Source organism: Balaenoptera physalus (genome assembly GCF_965194825.1).
Source record: "Balaenoptera physalus genome assembly, chromosome: 4".
Classification (NCBI taxonomy): Eukaryota; Metazoa; Chordata; class Mammalia; order Artiodactyla; family Balaenopteridae; genus Balaenoptera; species Balaenoptera physalus.
This window is the reverse complement of record NC_138891.1, coordinates 35755080-35779276: the sequence shown is the minus strand read 5'-3', so window position 1 is coordinate 35779276 and position 24197 is coordinate 35755080. Positions and strand designations below refer to the sequence as shown.

The following is a 24197-nucleotide window of genomic DNA, read 5'->3' as shown; positions in this document are numbered from 1 at the left end:
ATGAAGTCCGGTGTTCTTCACAGCTGCACTTCAGACTCACTAACTACTCTTCTTATTATATACACTCCCGGGTACTTTCATCCATTCTCCCAGCTTCAAAAATCATCCCTAGGCTGACGATCCACCAATCCACGTCTCCAATTCAAGTCTCTCCACTGAGCTCCTGACTTGGATGTTCTACAGGAATCTCAGTTCCGACACATTCTAAATGGAACTCATCAGCTTCTCCCTCTGTTCCTACCGTAGAGATAAACAAGAGCATCCAAATGGTTGCACAAGCGGGAGACTATTTTCCTTGATTTCTGTCCGCAAATATGTCCACCCAAACACTCTCCATGCCTACCTCCCCAGTGTGGTAGGTTTGCTTCTCTCCATCTTACTATCGCATCAGTACAGGCCCCTATCACCTGTAGCCTCATCAACTACAAAGGCCTCATCACTGGAGCTCATCCCCACTGTCTCCTTCACAGCACAGGAATTTATAGCGTCCACAGCATCCTAGGATAAGGTCCACGATTCCCTAACATGGCTCCTCAGTGCTCTCTCTCCCGGACTGGGCTCTCGCCACATGAAGAACATTCTAGTTCTCCAAATTCTATAAGCACTGTCTTTGGGCACATGTTTATAGAATTTGGAGAATTCAACAGCTACTCTTGCTTCAGGCTTCAGCTTCAACATTACTATGTTCTTCCCTCTTACGTCACTCATCATCCTTTACTGTAATTCTTATTTAATGTCTGCCTTCCCCTTTACACAGCACATTCCACGAGGGCAGTAACCACCGATGTCTTATTCATCCCCATATTTTCAGGGGCTGGCATCGTCCCTGGCACTGTAGTGGATACTCAATAAACACTTACTGAATTCAGACGCCAAAAGAAAATGAGATATCTAAAGTGCCTTAAGACAAGACTGTCTGAAACAGTAAAAATACCCGTTTCGTTTGAGTACAGCAAACATTGCTTTGTTTTTCAGCTACCTAAAGAATGGTGTGCAAATGGCTGTGAGAATCTACCAGTTTTCAGCATCTAATTCAGACATGTTTTCTTCAGAGGGATCTGAATGGGTGATCCCATTACTGTGTAATGAGCCCCTCAACACTTACCTTGCTTACTTCCTTTAAGGCCCTTTTGCAGACTTCATACTTTGAAGAGTCCTTAGGTGTCTTTTGACAGATAGTCTGCAATCAAGTAAAAGAAGAACACAATCAACTGATTTATTGTACTAAGTAAAACAAAACCAACGTCCAGTCATAGAGTCTTACTTGTAGCAAACTTAACAATGCTGAACACAATACTATGGATGAGTCTGAAGATGACATTAAAATCCGATTACAAAACTAGGAAATAGTCTTTAAAAGCACAGGATCCATGTTAATCCAGAGGATAGTTAAATAAGAGGATAGACTTCAGAGATGGGTGAACCTGGTTTCAAATTCCAGATCTGCTCCTTACTAGCTACTTGACCTTGGGCAAGTCACCTACCCTGCCTCTATAAGCCTCAGTTTCCTCATCTGTGAAATTGGGATAATGCAATTACATCACAAGGTTGTTACAAAAGTTAAATAATAATGCATGTAAAGTTCTTTATGAATACCTGGCATACAGTAGGCTCTCCATGAATGACAAAATTAATGATCACCATCATCATCATCATTATTATTAGAGCTTATTATATTTGTAGATGATATAAGGTGAATAAAAGGATCAGAAAAGCGGCTGCTGGATTTTCCCTTGATATGTTTACACTGCTATTTTTGCGATGGTAAAATCAAGTTGAAAGAAGGTCAACTGAAGGTATACTGAATTATGTAAAACTTTTGAAACTATACCCATTCAAAGCCAACAGAACCATTTCAACTGTTAAAAATGTTCACCTCAATTAACAAGCTTAACTAAATCTCCAAATGAAGTAACACTGAAGAGACCATGTTGTAGGTACATTTAGATTCTGCCCAGGTGGCCAGATTCTCACACATGGGAAACAGATTAGGGCAACAGGCATCCAGCAGAGGTGGAAGATATTAGGAACTAGCAAACCACTGGTACCTTAAAAGCAGACGAGCACCAAGTCTATAAATCCGAAAGTCAGGTGTCAGGATTGTTACGTGTGATATGTGAGAAGCATAGAGTGTACCATGGATGGATTTATATTAATGGTTCTCAAAATTTTTTGACTATGACCCACTGCAAGAAATACTCTTACACTGCAACCAGTAGACATGCACATAAAAATGAAACAAGTTTTTTATGAAATAATATTTAACCACATTATGAACAATTATATATCATATACCACATGTTCTATTCTATACTCATTTTTTAAAAACACTGCTCATGATTCAAAAATCAATTTCATGACCCACTAATGGGTACAAAAGCAGTTTGAAAAATACTAATCTTTGTCTCTGGGAGCAGGCATCCTGAGTCCATAGTTTCTTTGCACACTTCAATTTTAGGTAAAAGTTTGCACACCGTGAATTTTCTAGGGAGAATGACTACAGCTTTACTCACAATCTCAAAACAGTCTCTGACCCCAAAAAGTTTAGAGCCTACTGGGCAATCATGGCATAAACCTCCAACATGGTACCTACAACATGTATATTAGATTTTGTGAGTCCCAATCTATCTAAGCAATTTCCTCAGAATCACAAAGGGAGAGAATATAAAAAGAGGCTCTGAGATCACAGAATATACAGAATCTAAGGAAACTCGGCTAAAACGTGTTTTCAGAAGAAGAAAAAGAAAGAATCCTGAAAATTCATAACATTACTAGAAATGTTACATTTAGAAAACAACCATTTCTTGTTAAAAAATAGTAAAGTTTGAAAATTAATATTTTCCTGTATGTGTCAAAGTTTCATTATTTCTATAAAAGTCTTATTAGGCTCAGGAAATAAACCTTTTTAGAGCCAAAATTTAGTTTTGATAACCTGGCTTCATTCTATTCTTAGACATGATAAATATTGATTTTTAAAAAATCAGAGCTAGATTCACAAAACTGCAAGTTTCCCAATATTTACAAGGATAGAAGTTCCTAAAACACAGGGAACGGACAAGGAAGGGTGTAAAGGGAGTAGGCTGAGGTGGCCTTGGAGCGCAGCAGGTGCTGTGAATTCTGAAATGACAGCTGAGCCTTCCCCTCACCGTGCAGCAGAGCCAGCAAAGTGACCATGATCACACGCTTTCACTCGTTTCTAAACTTCAGTGCTTCTTTAGAATAGCTCTTAGAATTTATAATGGAATCGAGAAAATGGGATTTATTTTGTAATCTTACTCGATTGTAATGTTTTGCTTTATTTTTATCCTATATTTTGACTTGTAAAAAGCAAGTATGTCAAAACTGACGTTATATTAATGTTATCCATTGTAAAGTAGAACTATGCCAAAATATTTTAATTTGATCAAAAAGATACTCTTTGAGCTACCATATGATCCAGCAATCCCACTCCTGGGCATATATCCAGAAAAGACAAAAACTCTTAATTCAAAAAGATACATGCATCCCAATATTCATAGCAGCACTACTTACAATAGCCAAGACATGGAAGTCACCCAAATGCCCATCAACAGACGACTGGTTTAAGAAGATGTGATACATAAAATGGAATATTATTCAGCCATAAAAAAGGATGAGATAATGCCATTTGCAGCAACATGAATGGACCTAGAGATTATCATACTAAGTGAAGTAAGTCTGACAGAGAAAGATAAATATTACATGATATCACATTGGTGGAATCTAAAAAATAATACAAATGAATCTATATACAAAACAAAGGACTCACGGACACAGAAAACAAACTTATAGTTACCAAAGGGGAAAGGAAGGCAGGGGAGGGATAAATTAGGAGTTGGGATTAACAGATTACATACTACTATATATTAAATAGATAAGCAACAAGGAGTTACTGTATAACACAGTATATATCTTATAATAACCTATAATGGAAAATAATCTGAAAATATACGTATGTATAAAACTGAATCACTTTGCTGTACACCTGAAATTGTGATTTACACAATATTGTAAATCAACTATACTTCAATTAAAAAAAAAAAAAAAGACACTCTTTGCCCCTCCAGCTGGATGGCAGTCATGTCGGGCCGCCCCGTTCTCTCACGGATGCGCCCGCACCTGCAGCCCGGCCTGCGTGCAGCCCTCCTGAGCTACCGTCCGGCTGTCCTCCCAGCTGTACTTCCCACCTGCAGTCTCAACTCTTCTCCCAGCCACATCTTACCACTATTCGAAATCACATACTTGTTTTCTTCGTGCATGTTTCCTAAGATAAGACGGATGCCTGGACTTTCCTCACTCATCCTGAGCGATGCAAAACAGGGCAGGTTTATGCCCTGTGACGCTGCAGAGGGCCTCCTTCCTGTGCGAAATGGAAGCACCTCATCATCTTGGAATGTGACAGGGAAGGGATCTTAGTGGTCAACCAGAGGAAACTGAGGCCCAAAGAGATTAAGTGACTTGCCCAAGGTCACGGGCCTAGTGGCTCAGCCGGAAAAGGAATCCGGGACTCCTGACTTCAAGAAGTCAATATTCCTCCCATTTCAAAAAATGTTCAGTAAAAGAGGGATAATCTAACTTCTTCAGAGTGACCCCACAAGCCTAAATTGAAGATAATTTCCAAAGATACTAGACACAGGTGGGACTTTCCAACCAAATAGCACCTTCTCACTTAATTGGGGGATTTTATAGAAGGGATATAATTTAAGTAGGGTAAGAATAATTTTCTTAATCGGACTTGAGGCAGCACAGCTATCCACAGAGGAAAGAGACACCAGATCACATCTTACATCCATCAGCAGGGGAAGGCGGGTCACCCTCTGCATGGGGAGAATGAGAAAAGAGATCATGGGTAAGTTCCTACAGTCTTCGTGGGACTCGATTCGGGACAAAACTTCCTTAAAAGATGGGTTGGTGGCTCTGAGGAAAAACAAAGAAAGACAAAACTTCAAAATACTTCCCCTTCAAGTTAAGAAGTAAAACCTGTATAATAAAATATTGTGATAAATTCATATATTATCAATGATTTTTAAATATAGAAACAACATAAACACATGATTACATAGAGAGACATGGATGGCTGGCTTATCTGCCTTTTACAGTCAAGACTGAATATAAGATATAAATTTAAGGTAACAATATGAACAATAAGATGAAAATGCATGGGCTAGAAATTTTTAGAAGTAGAAAGTAAACTAATGAAGAAGCAATGGTATCATAATGGTGAATGTATACATTATAAATTAGGATACACACTAGAACTCATATCTGATAATCTATAAACATTCCATTTAAAAGATAACACATGTTTTTATCCACTTCTCTAGCCCGAGATAATAATCTAAGAAAGAAATGTCAGACTGGATTTACTTACTAGGAGGCTTTTGGACTTTTTCAAAGCTTCTAAGACAGAAAACCTTCTGACCATGCCAGCCAGAATATTCCTCCTCTCCCAGTGACATTAGAACAGTGTTAATACTGCCAGAACATTTTTACAGAATTTAGCAAGATATATCGACATAAAGGATCTCATGTGGAACCACCCTATAACTTACAGGGAAGGCCAAGAGGGGATTCCAGGAAGAATGGAGTCTCAGAAAGGTCCCCAACTTGCCAAATAAAAGATCTAGTATTCAGTAAAGATAGAAGTCAAACCGAGGTCTTCTGACTTTCAGTGGGTCCCTGACACTGCATCTCTCACTCTGTCACCTCACTTCACCCCAAAGGGAGCTCTGAGGAGTTCCAGGGTGACTTGTGAGGAGGAGGTGGGGAGGCAATGGCCCTGGATTCTGTAATCCCCCTGTAATCCCATGTTGAGGGGCGGGGGGAAGGCCAAGAAGCAGGGTAGTGGCAATTGTAACCTGGAACCTGGGTTCCAGGCTGCTAGAAATAAATTAGGAAATACCCAGAAGAACAAAGTAAAAGAAAGAACACAGAAAGGTTTTAATCTCATTTTCTTAAATTGAGGAGTTTTAGGTTTCCTGCTAGCTTTGAAAAGATTTTTAGGAAGTTAAAAAAAGAAGCAAATTCTAAACCAGTTGCATATTTAAATTACTTAGGCCCCAGGCCTCCCCGACCTCCAAAGATTCTGATGAAACAGTCTAGGATGCACCCTGGGCATTGTTTGTTTGTTGGTTTTCAGATTCCAAAGGGCAACTGAAGTTGAAAAGTCACGGCCTTAAATGTAAATTTACATCAACTGCAACAAAGTTTCTGAAAACACAGCTACTAATTTCCATGTGAAAGCTCCAATGATGATATCGTTGAGTTAATTTAAGTAAAACCTTTATTTTTAAAGAGTTACATAAAGTACAGCAGCACCTATTCGCTTTTCTTTTAAATCCTGCAAAACAAAGTGAAATTCAGCTCTAATTCCAGATTTTGTTTTCACACATGTAACTTGGATTTCCCAACAGTTACAGAGTAACCTTTACATCAGCAGTTCCCATGTGGGATGGAGGGGAGTTTAGGGAAAGTGAGGGTTGTGATTCTCCATCCCCCACCCCTGCAAGGGATATCGGGCAATGTCTGGAGATGTTTTTGTTTATCACCACTGGGGTGTCATGGTGCTATCAGCATCCTGTGGGCAGAGGCCAGGGATCCTGCTAAACACGCTACAATGTACAGGGCAGTTTCCACAACAAAGACTAACCTAGGGCAACATGTCAGGAGTGCCTACAAACCCTGCTTTGTGCTAATAGCCTCCTTTGGGGTTGGCAGCTGTGGGTTTTCCACCGTGCCTGTACCAGATTTTAACGAGAATGTGGAGGGGGAAGGGGCATAATCAGCCCTTCTCACCAACTTGGGGGCCGTTTCTCCAAAGCAGCCACGAGGCGATCCTCACCATAGGGTCTCACACATTGCATAGAAACTGACCTGGGTTCCATGCTGCCGTCCTAAATGCCACTGCCCCACAGGAGGGGAGGAGAATGATAATAGCCAGTCAGCCCTCACACTGAATTTACAGCAATGTACAATTGCACTGCCAAATAGATAGCCCCTTGTGATCAACAAGCCCCCGACCCCGGCAAGAAGGCAGTATAGACATTACTGAGCCATTGCTGACTCTTTTAAGGATAGAGATAGCATATACATCACAAAATGCTCAGTAAACTAAATAGACAAAGGGAAAAAGTATGGGGGGAAATTTAAAGTTTAATTCTTTTTTGTTTCATAGCTAAAGCCTTTAAGAACTTTTCTTAAAAACTGCCTTCCTTCAGACCTTCCCCTGCTCTCCTTACCCCTAACTACCCGGAGGGAGAAAATCAGCAATTCCTATAAACAACTGAATAGAGTTGTCATTTGAATGGAGGAAGATTAGGATACTTGAGAAAGCTTTGGCTCCTAGGCACTAGTTCAACCTACTCAAAAGCTCCATCTTGGCCTCAGGCTACTTAATGGCCAGATAACAGCTTAGAGAACAATCTTTTCACCGTTTAGAAGGATAATCACTGATCACCAACCCTCCCACCCCCAACCCCGTGTCTTGCAGCAATTTAAAAAAAAAAAAAAAAAAGAAACAAGGAAAACAGCAACAAACTATAATTTCATAATTGCTTTAGAGACAAAATTCTCCACAAACTGGATTTTTCTAATCAAATGCCCTCACCCTAAAAGCAATCCTCTTAAAAATTTCTCCCTGGAAAATAGATCATCAGGAGGCATTTCTAAATATAATTTAAGAGATCCATTAATTTCAATCTATGTGACCTAGTTAGAACAAGATTAGATCATTAAAACTGTAACATTCAATATTGCTTACAACAATTTTTGTAGTGTCCGCTGTTGGTAGACTTCATTTGTGCAGTACTTCACATATGGGTCAAATGTGGATGCTGTGTGTTTTTCCACAATGTCACTTATGTCATCTATGAAGATATTATTCTGATGTCTTTCTTCCAACTCTGTAAAGAATCTGAAAAAACAAAATCATTTACACTTTCTTCTGTGTGCTTTAATAGACAACAGATCATCCTCATGTAATACTATTTTACGTACAGTCTAATAGTATTTGAAAATATCAACGGTACTCGGTACCAAAAAATACGAGAAAAAAACTATACAATAGTCTAGATTTAAATCTATCATATAGCACCTTATTACTTCGTATAGTTGGCTTAAAACATTAATAATCCAGGGCATTTCTGTGCTTTCAGGTATATTTTAGAATGCACAGATTTCACTATTTTTCAAGAATTCCCTAGATACTAGGAGGGGGGCAGGGTTCATGCTTACACATTTTACTGTATTGAAAAGCATATGAGCAACACACCTAAGTTAGTGCCTGAAAAACAGGTGTGAAACAAACCTAGTTCTGTGTCCTTTCTCTCAAACTAAAAATAATCATATCATTTAAATCTAATACATGACATTTAAATGACTTCGTGTATGATTGAAGATTGCGATTTAGAGTTGCCAGTGTGTGTGTGTGTTGTGTGCACTTGCACACACGTGTATTGTGTCTAGTCCAGTTAAAATTAAATTTCAGATAAACAATGGATAATTTTTTAATACAACCATGTGCAAATATTGCATAGGACATCTTAGATGTCTTGTACTTTTTTCTGGCAACCTTAGATTGCATCCGATTTTAACAGAACATCAACTCAGATATTTGAAACAGAGGGTTCTTGCTCAAACTGTGGTCCAGTGACCAGCAACATCTAATGGCTCATCAGAAATGCAGAATCTCACCACCTACCTCCCCCAATCTGAACCTGCATTTTCTCAAGATCGCCCGATGCTGTGAATGCACACTAAAAATTGGGAACTTCCCTAGAGCACACCTACTGAGCAAGTTCAGAGCAGCAGGAAAATCTTGATAGAAATAACTATCACACGGGACTAGAGCATTTTCTTTAAAAGTGCGATGAAGGTGAAACCAACAATAATGTCTAATGTTGACTTCTGGAATAGTAGTACAAGGGAAGGTTAGTTTTCCATAAGCCCTTTAGCATTTAGCACATCATTGCTACCTACAGTTTTCTGGGTGGACTCCATAATATAAAATTCAAGGCACACAGTGAATGAGACAACAGAAATTTATATGAGATGATTAATAGTAAACACAGGCTAACATTTTCTCACATTTATATCTCAGTTCTTTTCAAAGAAAATCCTGGCACTCAAATAAAAGAATTAAGAGGTCTTATTTTTATAAATTTACAGGTACATTAAACTCATTTTAATGTAAATTGTATTAGCTTGTCATCATTATCTATTCTATTTTTAAAAGTCTCCATGGGAGCTTAAAAGACAAAGAAATGCATTTTAACTTCCTAGAAGAATAAATTTATTTATATTCTGGGTAAACACCTACATTTTTATTGCCTTTAAAAGGGACTTAGGGAAAATAATCAATATGGTTCCCATCTACATGGCCTCATCATCCAAGCCCCTTGTTTAAAACAGCAAGAGGAGCAACTGAAAGCACACTTTGCTGGACTATTTGGCTTTCCTCCCAATGGGATCAGGGTTCATACACACAGTTCCTAGACAGCAGGTCAGAAAAACACATCTATGTTTCAAAACTCAGCCAGTGGGGCTTCCCTGGTGGCGCAGTGGTTGAGAATCTGCCTGCCAATGCAGGGGACACGGGTTCGAGCCCTGGTCTGGGAAGATCCCACATGCCGCGGAGCAACTGGGCCCGTGAGCCACAGCTGCTGAGCCTGCGCGTCTGGAGCCTGTGCTCCGCAACGGGAGAGGCCGCGACAGTGAGAGGCCCGCGCACCGCGATGAAGAGTGGCCCCCGCTTGCCGCAACTAGAGAAAGCTCTCGCACAGAAACAAAGACCCAACACAGCCAAAATAAATAAATAAATAAATAAATAAATAAATAAACCTCAGTCAGTGACTTCATGTCACTTTGTCACTCTGAGTTTATTAAGATTCGAATAAAATGTCAAACCCTCTCCAAAGTTTCAGAATTTCAAAAACATACAACTTCAAACCCTATACAAACAAAAACCATGTTTCTTAAAGAATATTTTCTATCTAGACTGGTCCCTGACTTCAAGAAATGTGTGATATATTAAGAAGGTAAGAATGATAAACATAAATGATATAGGAAGAAAAAATGCTTGTATAAAACTAACTACATGTTGGAACATATATGCGTAAGGGTGCTGGTGGCAGTATCTTTTTTTAAATTATATGAACTATATATTTTTCATTCTGGTAAAATATACATTTTAACCATTTTCAATGGCTTTAATTACATTCACAATATTGTGCAACCATCATCACTATTTCCAAAATACTTTCCTCACCCCAATCAGAAATGCTGTACCTATTAAGCAGTAATCCCCCATTTCCCCCTCTCCCCAGCCCCTGATAACCTCTAATCTACTTTCTACCTCTATGAATCTGCCTTTTCTATATATTTCTGGAATCATACAATATTTGTACTTTTTGTCTCGCTTATTTCACTTAGTACAATGTTTCCTAGGTTCATTCACGTTAAGGGATATACCAGAACTTTTTCCTCTTTATGACTGAATAATATTCCATTGTAGGTACATACCATAATTTGTTTATCTATTCATCTGTTGATGATGGACACTTGGGTTGTTTCCACCTTTTGGATATTGTGAATAATGCTCCTGTTAGCATTCCCATACAAGTATCTGTTTGAGTCGCTGTTTTCCAATCTTTGGGATATATATCCACAGGTGGATTTTCAAGCTCTCTGACTCTGCCACTAATAGTGTATATCAAGAAATGATAGTATAAAACCAAGAACCAATACAGAATAAGCTGAGCTACATGCCAAGGAAAGATTATTTCCTTAAATGAAGGTGGAGTGAGAAATGATCCTTTCCCTCCTGACACTCAGAGTTGAGTGGCCCATGGGGGGCATGGAACCAATTAATTGCGATACAGGACTTATTAACAGAAACATACAGTGAAAAGCGCAGGGCAGGGTGACTGGCGGCGTGAGGTGAGGAAAGGTGTGAGCAGTCATCAGGGATGAGGATGGCAATACGGAGAGGAGGGGGGCAGAGCACTGCAGGCAGGGACACAACGTGGGCACAGGCGCGAATCTCGCTGGGAAAACTGTGGGGTTCAGAGAGGCGAGGTGTCGACCACAGGAGGAACAGGGGCAGAGAACGAGGGCTGCAAAGCAAGCGGGTCAGAGCTAGACTATAAAGGTTTCACTGTCTACTGAGGAACGTGGGCTTAATCTATGCTATGGGTAGGGAGAACCTGCTGGAGATGTTGAAGCCATCCAATCAGACGGAGACAATTGAGACAGAAGTGGGGAGAGACAGACCATAAGCAGGCCAGGGAGATGCTAATCTGGGCAAGTGAAAATAAAGCCTTGGCAGTGGGAAATCAAAAAGGGAGGACACATTAGGGTAATAATTTGGTGGGAAAGTTAACAGAATAGAGAAACTCATTAGATGGAAAAGCCAAGGAAGACATGGTGGTTTCTAGTCAAAGTTTCTAGCTGGGCATCAAGGTGGGTCATGAAACCATTCATGTAGACAGGGACTTAGGAGGAAGGGGGAGAAGCAAGAAGAAAAGAGTTTAACTTTCCCTGAAAATATACATGTGTGAGAATTCAGAGCCACAGGAATTCTAGGTAGTATGTAATCAGGACAAGTTCATTTTTAGCTGGTTTTCATATAAATGCAAAATATTTGTAATTTCTTTTAGCTCCAAGTGTCATTTAAGAAAATGTTCAAAGAAAATGGAAAAAATAAGAAACCATTCATACAGTCATTATCATGTAAATCTAGGAAATAAATATCTTAGAGGCAAAGATCTCTTCCAATTTCTTGTCTTCAGCTAACTGTTACAGTCTGAGGAATGCAACTACATGACCAAAAACAACAGTAACTTGGCATTTCCCAATGAAAAGGAAAATTCATTTATCTCTATAGAAGGTTTGCCAAAGTACAAGATTAAAAACAAAACACTAATGAAATATCTATGCTACTTATTTTAATATAATATAAACGAAGCCATCCATCTTTTATTTAGACATTGGCATAATTAAAACATACTCCAAAGCTTTCTATGTTAAATTATATTGGTTATTTTTGGCAAATTTGCATATTTTACTAAGTGCGCTGAGCTACAAACAGGCCAAGAAAGTATTACTAAAGAATGAGGTATTATTTCAATAACCAAGAAAGCTGGAGATCCAAATGAAATCTGAAGCAAAAAGAAAAGCATTCTGGTTCCCTAGATGAAACTTGAATGAGTCTGTGAAGCAATTTGGCTTACTTGAAGGATAACTTTTTAATGGAAATCTACTTCAGCCCAATGAATTCTTTTTTTCTGGCACAATACCTTCATTATTTCCTCTCTGTAGCATTACCAAAATGATCATGTTTTACAACCAATCATGTTACACAACCTTTCTTTTTTTTTCCCCACCAAAATTCTAATGTCATCGCTAACGTCTAGATTTTGAGAAACCTCTGATGGACCAGGAAAGGCCTCCTGGAAGCACTGCCTCTTAACCAGAAACCCAGGTTAGCCCTGTTTGACTGTTGACTCACCATCACCAGCATCCGGTGGCTCTGAATTCTCACAGATGCATACTTTCAGCTGTCTATTTGTCCAAAGGAAAATTAAACTGCTTGCTTCTTGCTTCTTCTCCCTCCACCTAATCACACCCACACTTCACGTGAGCACTGCAAATGACTGCAGCCGGCCCGGGTGAGCTCCTTGGCTATGCAGAGAAAGGTCAGACCACCAAGAAACACAAGGGCAGCCTCCCAGGAGGTGGGGACTTCAAGATGAGAACTACACGGCCATGTTTGAGGAGCTTGCTCAAGGCCTGTAACCTCTCCTCTAATATTTCCTAGAGCTGCAGGGACTGGATATTCTTTAGGCTTTTTGTGGTTGCTTTATCAAGTGATGGTCTTAAAGGTGGCACTGCATTTTCAGGGAAAAAACAAAGTCAACAGTGATGTAGCCGCTTCTGATACACTCAGCACATATACTTTTGCGAGCATCACTTTCTCCCTCCCATAGTAGGCCAAAAAGACCTACAAATCGAGGCTAAATGCCCCCATACCATTACTAACAGTCTTCTTAAAATTCAACTGGTAATGTCATTGGCATGTCAGGGATGAGCATTCCTGAGAGCTCTTGAAGACGGTACAGTAAATCCGCCCAACTATAGAAGAGATTAAAACTTATTTAATGCAGACGACAAATCTGGTTTCATCCGTCAGCCAACAAAATTTCTTCCCATGTGCCTAGCACAGGATGACGTGCTTCGGTGGATGTCAAGGAGCAAACAATTGGTAACCATGACCGCCAGTCACCGTGCCAAGCCCAGGGCTTCTCGTGCACCGCCTCATCTAATTTAATCCTCAAGCCGACTTTATGAGACGGCCAATAAACCCATAAGAAAACCAAGGCGAAGAGTACTTAAGTCAAAACTTGAAATAACTGAGCCTCAGTCTGAACCCAGAGCCAGAGGTTTTCTGGGTCCAGAGCCTGTGCTTGAACTACTACACCTACTGTAGCCTCTGCTCGCAGGTGCCCACTGCTCTGTTACTGCTGGCCAGCCCTCAACCTAGACATCCAGAAAGAAGGCTAATAACAGCTGGAACTGAAGAAGGAATATATTACTTTCCAAAAAGACCAACTGTTTAACTATCTCAGCAAGTAATTTACACACATCAACAGAGTGAAGACTTTCACAGGAGATTTATCCCATGGCAAGACGTGCAAGACAACAGAAGAGCTGATAGCCCCCCTAGGTGCAGCCTCCAGGAGGGTGGCGGCCAGCAATTTGTTCTGATCCCCAATCACACAGCATGAACAAATACTGTTTTATGGGTGCCAGGTGAAACCCTCTGGAAGTCATCATCTTAGCCCTCCCTGTTCCCTGCTGCCCTCCCCTTTGCCCCACTCATTCTTCAAGTCTCAGATTAAAGTTCGCCTCTTCCAGGAAGCCTTCCCTGAGCCTTCTGGGCTGGGTTAGGCACCCTTATTTTATGTCTTAATAAACCTCTGTGCTTTTCCTTTGGTGTACCTACTATGATCATAATTAATTATATTACGATTTTGTTTACCTTTGTCTCTCTTAGCAAGGGCTAGAGGACAGAGGTCATGTCTGTTTCGTTCAACACTCTATGCTCGGGACCTGGCCATAGCACCTGGAATACAGAAGACAGCCAAATATTTGATGGGTGAATACATCGAATTTGTGTTCTAAACAAATTAAAGAAAATTATGAAGATGGAACCCGTTCAAGGGATTTTGCTCTGCTGCTATTTTACCAAGAATGTAACCCCTGCAAAGAAGTCAGGCTCTACCTTGCTTTACTCACTGGTAAACCAAATCAGTATATAGTTACTGACCACAAACGGAGTTCCCAGAGCTATTCGAGGCACAGTGAAGGTCACCAATGAAGACAATGAACTCCCAGCACAAGCTTTTACAATCCTGTCCAGTAGGGTCACTAAAATGAGACGCAGTTCAGCCCACATTTCTTCAATGCCAGCTGCACTTACTGAAAACCCTACCAGACCGGCCCCTCCGTCACCTGATTTAGGGAGGATTCCAGGCCACTAAGAAGCTCAGCACTGAGCGCTCTAGCTGGAGAAGCACAGAAAGCAGGGCTCTGGTTATAATCAGCGCTGTCCTGTGCCTTTCTCGGAATGGCATCCTTTCAAGGTACTTTTCCTTCATTAATATCCATCTGCCTAAAGCAAACTCAGATCATTCCTGGATACCTTCCTCACTTGAATGAGCTGTCAATCTAAGTGGCTGCAGTATCCCACCAGAGAGGGTCATATTCACTTATGCTGGAGACATGTAACATACCAGGCAGGTTTCACATGTCTAAATTGCTGTTATATAATAAAATATCTTCACTAAACAAAGAAATATTCCAGATAAGTGGCAGCAAACTATGTGCTGCTGGAAATACTTTCCTAACAGAGCAACGACAGAACATTCTGTTCTCTAGCAAAATGAAATTCTATTCTGCTGTGGATAAGTGAGATTTGGGGCTTATTTGTTTGGGTTTGTTGGATTTTTGTTTGTTTTTTGGGGTTTTGTTTTGCTTTGTTTTGTTTGTTTTGGTGGTCACGTTGACACTAAAGCCTCAATTTCTTTTAATACATTAGATCAGGAAGAGCAAACGCATGGCAGGTGTAACACCACTAAGCCACGGCGGGCATCACTGATTATGGCGCTTTGCCCACACGCAGAATCTGTACTCCAGGCAGCCATCATCAATCAATCAAAATCAGCGATGAACAAGATGAAGCTCATCTATGAATCCTTCACCAGACTCACACTGATAGGAAATCTGTTAATTCAACAGAAACACAGGGCTGTTGCTTCTCAATGAGAATACCCTACATCCTGATCTGGTAAAGGTCTCACAGGGTTTCCTCCCCAGCAGACTGTACATCTTCTCCCATTCCATTTTAGTGTTTTCTGAAATTTTCTCTCTGGGTTGATAATAAAGGGATAAGGGTTGAATTAAAAATGGGAATGTGAGAAGAAACGTTCTCAACAAAAATGTTCTGGTAGCCCTCATTCCCAACCTGAGAGCTACTGTTTGATCCTTGAAATCTCTAGGATGGTTTTTGTTCAAAGATTCTTATCATCCTATCAAAGCCTTTAAAAATCAACCTGGACATATGACGGAAGGGACTGGGGTGAAGAGATAAACGAAGGGTTTTCTTACCCTTAATACCACACAACACAGAGCCTGCTAGGTTTAAATACAGCTCCCCACAGACGCTTTCAGTTCAGGGCACCCAGCAAATCCCAGAGAAGAAAGGTGGAGCTGGGGGCCGGGGAAGGGAGGGGCATGGAGAGAATACAGAACCAAGTGCCCTGGAGACTCCCCTGCGTCGGTTAAGGCTCCCATTTGCTTAGTCCTTCCTCTCACATGATCACATACATGCTAGAGGGAACAGAAACAGGACCATACAAATATAGAAAAACAGTATGTTTAAAAGTTCTTGAAATTTTAATATCATTAGACCAAGTTTTTGCTTAAAAATGAGAATTTAAAGTACTTATCGTATGAATCTACTTCACAGAAGCTGGAGGAAAAGGGTCTTGTTCCCATGGTAACCTTCTGCATACCTGATTCTTTCGTTTCAGCACTACTCATGCACTCATCCACATTTTAATTTCTCCCAGAAAGGAAGATGACACTCTAATGAATGAATGACAGGAAGCATGTGCCAGCACTCTTATCAAAACGTCCTGAGAAGAGAAGAAAGCTTGTGTATGCATGGGCCTGGGATGCTCCGACTTATTATGGACAGTTTTGCAGTTTTTCATTATGTTTTTTTAAAATGTGAGCACAACTATACATTTCCATCTAAAAGAAAATCACCCCCCCCCACCCCCGATTTTATATATGACTGTGAAGACCGAGACCGAGTATGCCTGGTTCATCACTGGATTTCCAGGACCTAATAAAGAATGAGGATTCTATAAACGTGTTGACTGAATCAATACCAGGTACCTATTATTCCTCCGTGCCCCACTGTTAAAGTACTGTCTTCCAGGGAGAGGAACCGTGATCATATAAAACACGGATCTGCCAGGCATGAGTTAAATGATCAGGGTCCTCACGAGGTGGGTGAGCTGGGGTGAGGCTGTGCCAAATGGCCCTGCTGCTTGGCAAGTATGGCAGGTGGGTGTTTCTGTTCCTGACACAGCATCCAAGACACAGGGCTGTAACCTCAAGAATAGTTTTTGCTCATCCACTGCCTGGCCAAAATTCTTTGAAAACTCCAAACCTAGAAAAGGTGTATGACTTTCTGAGGAACTGTTTCCTTTTCTTAGATGACAGTTACATAACCAATTCTGTGACCCTTTCCTCTTTGCTTGCTGGAAGGGTGTTGCTGTGTTTAACCCTCACTCGTAGTAACTCCAGCAGGAGAGCTGGCTGGCGATGCTGACTCCCTTCGTCCTTGCCTTGTCTCCTATTTCCCACTCAGACAGGTGCACTGCGCACGTGTCATTTACGGCAAGCAGACTTGAGCCTTTGGTGGATGCAGTTGGAGGATAAATTATCAATTACAAACAAACCAACCCAGAAAACGTGGATTCTTGGTTGCTGCTTGGAAACAGCACTGGGAATGAATTTACAGAACGTTGGAACAAAGTCAAATAAAACAAGGACATCTTTTCATGCTGAAGCCCCCTTTCCTATTATGAATTGGTCATTCTGGAATAAAATCAGCACAGAGAAGAACATGTTTGCCTTCAGGCACTATTTCCAGATCCTTTTTTAGGAGGCACCCTTAGTATTTCAAGTCAGAATTCAATCCACAAGGAAGAGTAACATTTAAAATAAGCCCCAGATCTTGGCATCTTGGTTTTTCTTTATTAAATATGCCCCCAAAAGTTGTCTTCCTAAAAGGAGCAAATGGTTTCTACGGCTCCCATCAGCTTCATCAAGAAGAAAAAGGAACCAGGACACAGAATTTTGAAAAACTCTAGAGGTTGGTTTCCTAAGCCGTAATCTCCTAAGAAAAAGGATGCCTGTCTGCACGGGGGAAAAAGAATTCCATGTCTTCGCTGACATGTTTCAAACCTGCTCCAGTTTATCAGCAGCTGGCTCCAGTCTGCCCCTTTTCACACAACCCTCTCCCCTTCACCTTTCATCGAGGATTTTAAAAATACTTTCTTTTTAGATGGTTATTAGCACAGATTGGCAAAGTAGCCAAAGAATAGGATCTATGGGGTAAACAAGTTCTTATCCGGGTTTTAAGTGGATTTGGGATAATAATAAATTTGATTCTTCACTTATGAAAACGAAAGGAACCGAGCAGGGAAGACTGGGTCAACGATCAGTCCTGTCGCACGCAGTAATCAGCTCCAGAAAGACCACTGGCAACACGGGGAAACCGGAAACATGCCGGGAAGAGGGGAACAGATCCTACAGGCCAACGGTAAGGGAGCACGAAGGCATGAAAAGGGAGCACGTGCAATTATTAAACCTCCAAATCACCTCCCCAATATCAAAGACCAGGCTTTCCACTTTCTTTCTCTCAACCTTTATGCTTTCCTCCAACATCAGCTATATGTGACCTCTTATCTCATGAGCAAACTCTATTAGATAACAATACCTGTAAGTAAATACACTTCCAGCTAAAGTCCATTTTGCACTGTACCTACGGCAGCAAGGCTATCGTGTACCATTACATCACACTGCTGGAAGACGTATACAGGATACTGGTTAAGAGTGCAGGCTCTGGAGCCAGATGGCTTGGGTTCAAATCCCGACCTCCTCTTCTGCTAGCCATGCACCCTTAGGCTACTTAATGTTTCCACGCCCTCTTTCCTCATTTATAAAGTGGGAACAATAATGGTATGACTTCATGTGGTTCTGATGATGACTAAATGAATTAAAAAATGTTAAGTAGTTAGAACATGGTCTGGCACCTGGTACGTGCTCGTCAACATTAATTATTACTTAAGGTGCAAGAAAATGCCTTTCCCTCCTGTGTGAATTTATACAATCCACATGTCTTTTAAATAAAGCCAGTTGGCTTCCTTTTTTCTTTTTTTTTAAATTTAATTTTATTTATTTATTTTTTTATACAGCAGGTTCTTAAGGTCAGTTGGCTTTCTTGCTTTTGCAGTCCACTCTGTTCAAGGACAGCAAGTCTAGCTCCTATATTTCCATCAGTTAAGTCTGGGTGGGCAGGTGTAATACCATCCCGCCATACACCGAATCATTCAAAGTCACAGGTATGCACTTCCTCTTCAACTTCTTAAAAACTGTAATAGGTACTTATCAATGACAAAATTAGAGGAGGATTAGCTCAGTCCTTTATAGGGCCTATGTGTTGGTACCTCCTTGGTGAGTGGGAAAGCAACAGACCAAAGCAAACTGACAACATGCTGTCGAGAAGTGGTGGAACATATATAAACACTGTTCTTAGCCTTGGCCTCCTACTCATTGTGAGGAAGAAGTCATGTCAATTAAGAGGCTGTAAGTCAGGCAAGGTCCAGACACGCTTGGCAAAAACACAAAGGGCACCATGTTTATTTTTAGAGTCTCCTTTGGTAGGCTAAGTAATGGCCTCCAAACATGTCCACGTCCTGTGAATATGCTACCTTCCGTGGTCAAAGGGACCCTGCAGATGTAATGAAGGCATCCTGGATTATCCAGGTGGGTTCAATGTAATCACAAGGGTCAGAGGCAGGAAGGTCAGAATCAGAGAGAAGATTTAAGGATGGAAGCAGAAATCAGAGAGGAAAGAAGGCATGATGCAGTTGGCCTTGGAGATGCAAGAAATGGTTAAAAGCCAAGGGATGCAGGTGACGTCTGGAAGCTAGAAAAGGCTCAGTAACAAATCTTCCCCTAGAGCCTCCAGGAGGAACCAGCCCTGACGACACCTTGACCTTAGCCCAGTGAAACTGACTTCATACCGCTGACCTTCAGAATTACAAGAGAAAAAATCTGTATTGTTTTAAATCACTTAGTCTGGAGTAGTTTGTGACAGCAGCAATAGGAAACTAATACATCCCCTTAATCTGTTTTAAACCTCTCCCTCTTCTAACCTCCTGTTCCCTCCCCAGTATCCAACATCCACTGTCTGCATGCAGGCGTCCTGATTCGTATAGGACCAACTTTAGAGCTTCATCAAGTCTAGAAAGCTGGAGGTTCCAGACCCAGCTCTCTCCCCTACTCATTCATTCAGTGACTACTTAACGGAACACCTACTATGTACCAGGCTCTATTCTAGGCACATAGAACACACAGCCCAAGGCAATTACAACAAAAATCCCTGCCTTCGTAGCATTTATAATCTAGTTCCTATGGAGGTGAACCCCTCCTTGTTCAGCTCCCTTGGGGCCCCGCTGGAAGCTGGCACAAACAGCTATCAACACCACTGACAAAAAACAGAACAAAACACTTTCTCTTTTAAGTCCTCCAAAAGACACTCTAAAAAGGCGAGAGATTTTCACATTAGGTGACCACCAGGAAGGAGAAGAGGAGGGTGGGGGCAGGAGTGGTACATACCAAGGAAGATGGGGGGGAGGGAGATGCAAGAGGGAGGGGATATGGGGACATATGTATGCATATAGCTGATTCGCTTTGTTACACAGCAGAAACTAACTCAACATTGTAAAGCAATTATACTCCAATAAAGATGTTAAAAAAAAAAGAAAGAAAGAAAGAAAGATAGGAACTAGCAGGTTATGCCCAGGGAATGTGGTGATGGACTTGCTCATGCTAGACTTTCAAAGGGGTCCACGACACAAAGAAGTTTAAGAACCACTGGCTTTCAATCAAAATAGTTTAAATAAAGCTGAATTTCTAATTATTTGAGAATTTAATTATATCTTATTAAATTAAAAAAAAAAGTCTTCTAACCATAAGTTTGCTTTCTATGCCTGTGAGTCTGTTTCTGTTTTGTAAATAAGTTGATTTGTGTTATTTTTTTAGATTGTTTAGAAAACAAACTTACAGTTCCCAAAGGGGAAAGGAGAGGGGGAGGGATAAAGTAGGAGTATGGGATTAACAGATACATACCACTATATAGAAAATAAACAACAAGGATTTACTGTATAGTACAGGAAACTATATTCAATATCTTGCCATGACCTATAACGGAAAAGAATCTGAAGGTGTACATCTGGGAAAAAAAAAAAAAGTCCACTCACAATTATAGAGTTCAATATCCATCTCATTGATTTTACATCCTACCACAGTCATTTCTCTTTCATGAAGGTCACTTCCTTATGAAGAGGTCTGATTCATTCCAACCCTGTGCAATATGACTTTTGCCCATTTCACCCCATAGACATTACTTCCTCAAAAATCTCAAAGTTTGAATTGTTTTTTTTTAATTAATTAATTTATTTTTGGCTGCGTTGGGTCTTTGCTGCTGTGCGCGGGCTTCTCATTGCCGTGGCTGCTCTTGTTGCGGAGCACGGGCTCTAGGCACGCAGGCTTCAGTAGTTGTGGCTCGCAGGCTCTAGAGCACAGGCTCAGTAATTGTGGCTCACGGGCTTAGCTGCTCCGCGACACGTGGGATCTTCCCGGACCAGGGCTCGAACCCGTGTCTCCTGCATTGGCAGGCAGATTCTCAACCACTGCGCCACCAGGGAAGCCCACAGCTTGCTTTTTAACTTAAATAGATAACTGTAAATGTTTTAGAAGAAAACAATTTTTACTGAAACTATGATAAGTAATTCAAAAATCTGCATTTCAGTTTAATACACATTTTAATGATAATATTAATATATTAAAATTGTGTATACTTTGAATATAATGACATTTTACTTTATAATTGTTTAGATTAGCACTATCAGATAGAAATATGAATCACATATGTGAGCCACAAAAGTAATTTAAAATTTTCTAGTAGTAACATTAAAAAAGTTAAAAACAAAAACAAAAAACAGGTGAAGTTAATTCTAATAATTTATTTACCAATACAGTAAAAACATTATCTTTTCAAAATATGATCAATATAAAAATTATTAATGAGATATTTTACATTTTTTTCATATTAAGTCTTGGAGTCAGTGTATATTTTACACTTATAGCCCATCTCAATTTGGACAAACCACATTTCAAGTGCTCAATAGCCACATAAGGCTAGTGGCTGCCACACAGGACAGCGCATCTTTAGATCACTGAAATCAAAAGAAAAATAAAATATGTGAAAATCTTTGTTATAACAATTTATGTCTTTGCTGAAATGAAGGCAAGGGAAAAAATTTTGTGAAATAAAAAACTGAGAAATGACTGGAGGATGAATTATAAATGTAGCCAGGACCCAGACCGGGAGGAACTCGGACTGCCACGTTCAGGTGGTTTCAATTCCTTCCTTAAGTAATAGAGAACCACAGAAGTTTCTTCCATTTTAGGAACGTAACCTAGAGGTAGCAGGGTGAAGAACAGGGTGTAGGGCTGAAGGCTGAACTCAAGTGCAAAGGAGGCGGCAAAGGAGACCAACCACAAGTCTATACACGTGATCCACTTAAGAGAAGAGGAGGCTGGCAGTTCCTCAAAGTGTTAAACACAGCGTTACCATATGACCCAGCAATCCCACGCCTAGGTGTATACCCAAGAGAAATGAAAAAGTGTGTTCACACAAAAACCTGTGTACAAATGTTCGTAGCAGCATAAAATATAACAGCCAAAAGGAGAACTAGCCCAATGTCCATCAACTAATGAATGCATACATAACATGTGGTGTATCCATACAGTGCAGTATTACTCAGCAATAAAAAGAAAGACTTGTACGTGTTACAACATGGATGAACCTTAAAAATTTTATGTCAGGTGAAAAAAGCTAGTCATAAAAGATCGCATATTATATGATTCTATTAATATGCCATGTCCCGAATAGCTAAACCCACAGAAACAGAAAGTGGGCTGGTGGTTGCCTAGAGCTGGAGAAGTTTGGGGGGAAATGGGGAGTGAGCACTAACAGGTGTAGTGTCTCTTTCTGAGGTGATGGAAACGTAAAGTTGATTGTGGTGATGTTTGTTCAATCTATGAATATACTAAAAACCACCAAATCATACAACTTAAGTGGGTTATTTGTATGGCATGTGAATCATTCTCTCAATAAAGCTCTTTTAATAAAAAGGGCAGCAGCTGGAAAACGGACAGAAGGGGAACAAGTTGATATCCATGCATTCTGCTCATGTATAGACCTCTCCTCTCTTTTCCTACTTTCCCAGAGAGCAGATTCTGTGTGTGTTTCTTCTCTTTTCAAGTGACTCTTATGAAAAGTCCCAAGATTTAAATAAACGAGAGTTGTTCTGGTTCAGGCCAGGTCAGGAGGCCCAGAGTCCAGTTGTTTGGACCAACACCCAACTTGGCTGACCCTAAAGTGCCTTCAGGGAATTCCAGGCCCCCAGGAACGCAATCTGAAACCACTCAGTGGATCCAAAGGGCTGAGAGATGTGGGAATGCGAAGCATCTTTGTAGGGTCAGTGGGGCAGCGGTGGGGAGGAATCCAGCCAGAATCTCCCAGTCACACCAGGGAACGGCAGACGGCGTGTCCACACCAAAGCAGCCCTGCCCCACTGCTCACGCCTTCGATCCAAGTGACAACTGTCAGCCTTCTGCCTCCTCACCATATAGACTCCCTCGTAAGGGTGAGTAATGGGTTCATTTATAGAAAGCTAAGAAAGGCTTTTTTTTACATCCTCCCATAAGGCTTTCAAAGAGCATCAATGATGCAACTGAGTTCAGAAGAGTCAAAATGATCCAAAACTCTTACCTTGCATTTGACCACAATCAAGATGCTGGCAGGCTTTAACGTCCTTTAATAACGGTGAATTTAGAATTGCAAAATACATTATCTATTCCCTTAAAGAAATTTCTATAGCATGTGTACTTCTTAAATCTACATTGCCTGCTGCCAGTCAGTAAGCTATAAACCATGAGCAGTCACATTTCACCAATGTTTGTGTTCTGTTTTATACCCGTACCCCTTCCTTCTCTTATTTCTCTACCAAAACCCTGGTCCCCAAACACACATCTTTTGTAATGGTATTTTGCTCTCCATGGTATTCTCCATCTCTTTTTTTTTTCCTTGTTTCAATCCACTTTTAAAGAACTTACCAAAACCCCTTCTAAAAACTCTGGTCCCGTCACCCACTTCCTCTGAACCATCAGTGAGACCCAGCTGTCCAAACCAAATCTCTAACTGCTGGCTTCTAACCACACAATTGCCTGTAAGAAAAGCCCACGATGCACTCCTCCTCTTGGTTCCTTCCTAACCAGCTCTCTGAGACATTTTATAAAGCCAGCCTACTGCCTGCACCCACCTACATCCTGCAGAAGCACAATGTCATTGCAGAACCTTCTTTTATTGCTTGTTAAGAATGCTGACACTAGATCACCACAACTGTCATTCACCAGGATACACAGTGGCTGGATTGTAGAGAGGTGACCACTTACAGTTTGCCAGGAGTTTGTCATTCTCTAGTTTTCCCTCTTTTTTTTTTTAATTAACATCTTCACAGTTGTGGAAACAACTATCAAAAGCTAATCTAGACTTTCACCAAGATACATATACACTTGCTTTTGGTCACTTCACCAAAGAGTAGCTCCCAACCGTCCTCACTTACTTTCTGCCACAGAAGCAGGGCAGGCTACCAGCTAGCTGCAGCAACTTGAGAAAGACGAAAGAAACTGCCTACCTGTGGTTTACTCAAGGGAGAGCTGCACTGTGACCGCTTCATAAGGTGATGGTCTCT

The 24197-nt window shown here is 40.7% G+C and overlaps 1 protein-coding gene across 2 annotated transcripts in view; it reads right to left on the bottom strand.

Moving 5' to 3' along the window:
• ARHGEF26 (Rho guanine nucleotide exchange factor 26) overlaps positions 1-24197 on the bottom strand; it is a 167305-nt gene that overhangs the window by 82772 nt on the left and 60336 nt on the right. For both annotated transcript variants that reach the window (XM_082459537.1, XM_082459536.1), the window contains exons 7-9: positions 7778-7930; positions 4806-4935; positions 1106-1180 (exon numbers count right to left, since the gene is read on the bottom strand). In XM_082459537.1, the coding sequence (XP_082315663.1) occupies positions 1106-1180; positions 4806-4935; positions 7778-7930 (358 nt within the window). The remainder of the gene's footprint in view (positions 1-1105; positions 1181-4805; positions 4936-7777; positions 7931-24197) is intronic.